The sequence below is a fragment of the Nanorana parkeri genome, unplaced genomic scaffold, assembly GCF_000935625.1.
Source record: "Nanorana parkeri isolate BGI_ZX_2015 unplaced genomic scaffold, ASM93562v1 scaffold939, whole genome shotgun sequence".
NCBI lineage: Eukaryota > Metazoa > Chordata > Amphibia > Anura > Dicroglossidae > Nanorana > Nanorana parkeri.
In genome coordinates, this window is record NW_017307207.1 from 43,604 (window position 1) to 50,462 (window position 6,859).

General features: G+C 41.0%; 1 protein-coding gene across 1 annotated transcript in view; it reads right to left on the reverse strand.

The window, feature by feature from the left end:
- Positions 1 to 1,993: 1,993 nt before the first annotated feature.
- The window catches only part of LOC108795144 (histone-lysine N-methyltransferase KMT5C-like), a 35,665-nt gene continuing 30,799 nt past the window's right edge, over positions 1,994 to 6,859 (reverse strand). The window contains exon 9 of the mRNA XM_018566337.1: positions 1,994 to 3,534. Coding sequence (XP_018421839.1) covers positions 1,994 to 3,534 — 1,541 coding nt within the window. The remainder of the gene's footprint in view (positions 3,535 to 6,859) is intronic.

Below are 6,859 nucleotides of genomic sequence, written 5' to 3' on the forward strand. Positions count from 1 at the left end.
GGTGTTCTGCTTTCCTGTCCTAACCTTTTCCCAGCAGCATCCTGTTCAAGCACCCACATCCGTACTGGAACTCCTAAGTCTATAGACACAGGCTCAACATGCAGGCATTGTCACATCAGTCTGTAATTCAAATGGGGAGCAAGCATCCAAGAAGAGACACACTAAAATTAAATAATTTAACCCCTTGCTGTCTGGAGCAATTTGTTATCATTTGCACACACACGAAATAATCTGAACTTTTGGCTAGAGAACAGCTTCAGACCCCCAAACACACAATGATATCTTTTCTGAAAGCAGTAGTTGCAATTTTTTATGTCGCATGGCATTTGCGCAAATGTTTATCAAACCTGTATTTACATAGTTACATAGCCCCCCCCCCCACCTTCTCCCACCTCTGTCCCTCCTGAACAGGTTATACCCCTCTATATTAGTAGCCCAGTCATGCGTGCTGTCCAGCCAGGTTTCCGCTATACCCACTATGTCGAAGTCCTCTTCAATTAGCCTAATTTCAAGTTCCTCTAAGGATAAAAGGATTTCAAGATCCTTTTAGGATAAAATGCACTAAAATTAAATTTAGTGCACAGAAACAGAATAGAATAGAATACCCAATTTTTTGGTAAAATATAAAAGATGGGGTCGTCGGGTAAAAAGATACCAAACATGTCAAGCCATAAAAATGTGTTAGCCTGTGAAGCTGCAAAAAACTTAAATACCCCAAATTTCCCATAGGGGACATTGTAAACGCTTTTACCGCTCATCAGTTTAGTGCAAATAATGATTAATGGCTCTAGAATTATTGCTGTAATTGCAATTTTCGTTTTTGCACGTAGGTGCACCGACGCATGTTTGCGTATGTATGTGCATGCATGTGGGAGAGGCTTTTAAAAATCTTTTTTTTTTTTTAACTTACCTTATTGATATTACATAGGGGGCCAACAAGCCCCCTAATAGATAGGGTGGGACAGGTCCTCTTTATGAAAACATCAGGCTAACGTCACCTAGGGACCCCAAAGAAGCGTAATACACAGTGCCTCACCATACAAACGAACCTGCGGCTGTATAGACACTGGATCGCTTGTACATTAACAGCCATCGCCGGCTGTTTAAAACGACACCAGCAGCAGCAGCCGTGTTATTGGTTTAACCACTTCTGCGGGCCGCCGTATATGTACCTATTGTGGCCCGGAAGTGGATAAGTGGCATCAAACAGAACACAATACCATTCTACCCAACGATCTCCCAAAACGTTGCACATTTACTGTGCTTTTCTTTAACCTAAAATATCTATCTAGAAAATAGTAATTTGTTTTATGAGCTCAGAAAATATGGCAGTTGGCAGTTGACCCCCACCTTATACTTAACTTATTTTCTAGGTTTAAAAAAAAGAAAAAAATACAAACTTTAGCATGCTTAAGGCTTTGTTTTGCATTAGTGACACAACTTCAGCTTTTAGAATGATTTTAATCCTGCTGGTACCACATTTAGTACAGTCCGTTTTCTGTGTTTTTTGTTTTGTTTTTTTACAACAAAAGATGCCTCAAAACAATACAGATCATACAATACAGAAACATTGCAATGTCATAAAAAGCAATGCTTAGTGGCAAAAAGTCTCTAATCCTAAAAGGAAATACCTTTTAGATAATAGACATAGCACCATAGAGATTACCAACCCAGGATGACACAAATAGCTAACTAATGGGAGTGCATATTCAATGAAGGCAAATCATAAACAATTTGGGCAACACATGTCTACACGGAGATGGTCATCAAAAGCTTTTTGTACCTTTTAAAAATAGAGGTTAAAGACACATTACATAAAATTTGATGTCAACCTGCTTTAGAGACTAAGGCAAACTGGTGTGTTAATTCAAAGAGGGACTTGGGAAGGGATGATAACCTAGACCCGGAAAAGCTGTAAATCCTGCAATTTCTTTATCTAAGCTTTGGAATCACTGACGGAAAAGGAATGATATTTTATTGGGAGTTGGGCTTTTTAGTTGGACTCATCACTTGCTGAGGATGCAATGTCCAGATCTATAGACCCATTTGTTACGACAAGACGCAGTCTTTTGGAAGGTGTAAAAGGACTAAAGGTCACATTTTTTTTCTTGCTGCTATTAGTCAAAAGTTCAGACTGTGGGGAGATGAACACACTTTTGTTAGAAGCTCCCTCTGTAAATGGCACAGGACACATTTGTGCTTCTGAAACAGAGACTTTTCTTTTTAAATTGTTGTTTAGACTAAGTTCTACATATGGCTTTAAAGACAACTTGGGATCTGACTGCATTTCCATGCTGAGCAGTTTATGAGGAGCAGAGTGGTGCCTTTCAAGCCTACTGCTTTGATGTTTACCCGTCACTTTAACGTGCCCATTAAAGTCTAGATGGGTAGTCTGCCTCTTCTTATGAGAAGCGCTCTTCTCATTTAGGCCTTTAGACATTATGGGTCTGGATTGTAAAGAGAAAACTTTATTTGTGTATGTTCTTGTACTATGTTTCACATTGATACCAACTGGTTCAGTTAAGGAGCTGTTTGCATCCATGACCTGACTTTCAATAGCATTTGTTGCTAGCACCGCCTCATGTGTAATTCCAGTAAATGGCTTTTGATTGTAGCTACGCTTATGCTTTCCGATATCGGAGTGGAAAGCGCTTGCTGTGCTTGAATATTCAGGCCCTGAAACTCTGAATTTGCTCAAGTTCACTGTGACATAATGTGTTAAACCAAACTGTTTAGGAGACATAGAATCTGAAAATGTTAAACGGCTTGAATTTTCATTTAGATTCACAGTGCTTTCAGGTAAGGATCTAGCTGGTGGAAAGTTATCAGCTTCCTGCATTTGCGAGACCACATTGGAACATAATCTATTAGAGTCTAAAGGAGATACAAGAACATCCAACGCTGGTTGAACCATGGAGGTATGGGCACCATTTGCGTTCAGTCTGTCAGAGTTTGAAATGAAATTGGATGCACAGTTTTCATGGTGCTCTATGACCTCTATATCCAGTTCATCCACACACACGCTGGTACTGGCTGAGGGGCATTCAGGATTTAAACACTCCTCCATTACACTATGTTCATTAAAAAGTACACAATTCAAAGTATGATCTTTGGCGTCTTTCTCCAGAGTGTCCGTTTTGCCATGTAGAGATGTTTGAGATGATTTGTGCAGAACATTATCAGAGCCTTGGTAAAACCTTAGCCGATCAGGACTTGCATTTTGCCGTCTAAGTCTCACCACAGGTTCTTTACCCAATTTGCAGCCATGGACTTCACATGGGGTTGCTGCAGCTGAAGAGTATCGACTACATTTGATGGAATTGTGCAGATTTATGCGTACGTCTCTTATAATGGTCCCTGGAGGCAATGCAAACTTCACTGGCCTTTGTTGCCTGTAAAGAAGAGAACACTGGGCTCCATGGCAAGAGTGGAAACACTGAGATGAAGCTGACGACCTGAGACGTGGCTGAAAAGTGCTATTCTTGCAGTTTCCAGGGCTCTTTTTGAGGCTTGGTGACGATCTACATCTTAAACCTTTAAAAGAAAATACAGTTATGTAAACAAGAATAACAGGCACCATATCATTATGCAGACTAAAGAATGCTAAAGAATGGTACAAAAATTAAGTATTCAAAACAGTAAAAACACAAAAAATTACAAATACAGCAAAAAAATACGAAGTGTGTAGAAAAATAATCTATAGCTATTAGTTAATTTCTCATTTATACATTTTGCACAGGATACACTGGCACAAAAAGATACGGTTCTACAACATATTTAGGACAACAAGCTTGCCAAAGTTTGATTCTTCTGTCAAAGGAGTTTTGGGCCAATGTTGCTCTGACATTAGCTGTCCCTTCACCAGATTTAAAGAGAATGCGTAAGACAGATGGGTACTGGTTGTCTGCACCCCGACTCAGCGGTTGCCTTCCCTTTTACATACTTAAGACTGGGCATGGCACACGTAAAGTGTTGTGAAGAGGTCAAGACTGAAAACGCATCCTTGGTGCGTGTATTCTGTCCTAACACTTATGTTGCCACTGAAGATAATGATCCTTGTGTATAAAAGGTCTGGAGGAAAGTTTTGTTTTTTTAAAAAGGTATTGACTACAACTTTGCTTTTCCCCATTGCTAGCAAAATGAGAACTGTGATTTGCTCAGCATGCTATAAACTAAACTTTCATATTTTGTTTTTCATGGTCTCATACTTTTGTCTCAGAAACAAAAAATGGGTATGTAATGTACTCCCCGTCTCCAATTGCGCACAATGAAAGTACGCCAAATGAGAACAAGAAATGCATGTGATCAACATAGTAAAATTCTAAGCATAGTCCTATCAGCAAGTGCAGGGGTTGGAGATTTAACAAACTATGTAAAACACACCTTTTAAATAAAAAAACTAGAAAATGTGTGCATGTCCCTAAATTGAGTAACTTTGGGAGTGGATGCAGGCTTCTCTAGAACCCACTATATAATTTTTGGACAGCTTTATATTGTGTTATACAGGTGACAAATAATAATAACTTAAAAGAATTCAAGCCAAACTTATTTTAGGCTTTAGTTCTCTTTTGGGTCACAGGAGTATATTTGCGAAATATACTCCCGTGAACCAATGTCAGCATGTAGTGGGACAGAGCCGTGCTGCAGCCAGGAAGGATCCAGACAATATTGTTGGGATCCACCCGGCTGCCTGATGAGGCATAGCCAGCTGTCAGAGCTAGAGCCAGCTGTCCCCGCCCCTGTCTGTCCCTCCAGTGAGCGCTGGATGAACAGAGGGGAGGGGGGAGGATCCGGGCATGCGGGGAGCAGGGACTGACTGTCATCACTCTCTGCAGGGAGAAGCCATGAGCAGAATGTTTAGCAGTTTAAGGTTGCTCAGTTCTCAAGCTATAGAGCCGGTGCGAGACAGCTGCAGTATCACACGCCAGCTTAAACTATTAGGGAAAAAAAATTACATTCCCAATAGTTCTCCTGAAGCCAAAACCTTCACTTTAGAGTGAGGAAGGGTTAGAACTTTTAAATCTCCTCTGTGGGTACACAAATGGAATGTCTATTCTCTAGACCAACAATGAGAAATAATCACCTTCATAAGCACACAATAGGAGGGAGAGACATTCTATTTGGCATACCTCCCATATGAACCCACACCATTGAGCTTGCCAGACATGTGGTGGTCGTTTGGAGCGTTCCCCCTAAGCCAAAATCCCTTGTATGACAAAAAGTCTGCACCACAAATTAGAGGTGCACCGAAATGGAAATTTCAAAACCGAAATAAAAATAAAAAAATATGGGTCAGGCCGGAACCGAAAATGTTTTATTTTCATTTTTTATAAATGTTTTAATTTAATATTTTTTATTAATTCATTTAATATTTTTATTTTCTACTTTACTTTTAGGAGCTTTGGGAAAATATTAGGGGTCTAAACAGACGCCTGATATTTCCCTTTTAAAATAGAAAAAGAGAGTGAGGACACAAGTCCTCAATCTCTTTTTCTGTATTCCCCGTTATCAATGAACAGGAATCCTTGATACCGAGTGTTCCTGTTTATTCATAACATGAGGACAGAGTGTGTTTATTATAACCACATTTTTTTGAATGAACAGGAGGTGATGTAGATCACTTGCCATTCATTCATAATTGAGGATATATTCAACATACTATGTCCTCAATTGTGTACAAACACTCAGCGATCGCTGAGTGTTTGCACTTTCTCTCCTTCCCGACATCTGTAACAGGCGGCTCGGCGGGGCAGTGCAGGGAGGGGAGCTCAGCCTCCTGTGACAGCGCGGGCTGTCTCCACCGCCACACCGCTCTGCCGGACTGTGATAGGAGGCTGAGCGGTGTGGGAGGAGAACCGCCGGCCGCTGAGTGCTCTCCGCCCGCTCGGCCGTCACACTTTCTCTCCTCCCCGCTGGGACATATAGCAGCACCCAGCAGGGAGGAGCCGATGTATCGGCACAAAAATGGCACTTTCGGCATTTTGCCAAATGCACAATGAAATAAACGGACATAGGTCATGCATAAAAAGCCTTTAATGCTATGCTAAATAACTTGAGTGCAAGGTGGAAAACCCCTCTAGGAAAAAGTGACAAAGGGTCTGGCATCCGTAGGGAAGCAAACTCCACGCGTATCACAATCGCCCACCACATTGCCATGAGTTTATTCACCATGTGCTGTTCATTGTGCGGTATATCTCTTGTATTATTTCACGCATTGGCTTGAGCGCTTTTTTTTTTCTCATAGGACCCAGATCATTCCAGCAGAGGTCTCTCTTGCAGCTACTTTCACATCATGTTTTAGTTGTGTTGGAACATTTGTATGTGTACAATTGCATATTTATGTGCGTCTTTAGACACAAAAATTGTAATAAAGCTATTTTGTATTACAGTCTTTTAACGCCAACATCAGTGGTGCTTTGTCATACTAGGGTTTTGGTTTGGCATGGCCAGCAACACAATCCTGACAGACGTTTCTAAGCCTTTCCCACTCACATGACAGGAATGGATAATGGATGGGCAGTAATGAGGGACGGGAAGGAAAAGAAAAAAAAAAAAAACACCCAGAAACCAAGCTGGATTGGCTAGAGAAGTAGAGAAGGCAGCGAGAACAGATTATAGAAAGCAAGTGGGGAGTAAAGAAGGAAGTGGGAGCCAATTTATGGATATAAAAGGGAAGAGATGAGGCAGGAGATCACCTAGCCTAAGAAACAGAGTAGACCGTCATGCAAGTGCTACCGCCCCCCAACCACCTTTCTAAAAGGCAGTAAAAAGAAAAACAACTGTTCATACCCACTTCTCCAGAAGCTTAATATGTAGAGGCAGCTTTCATAACCAGCCAGTACACACTAAAGTACAGGGA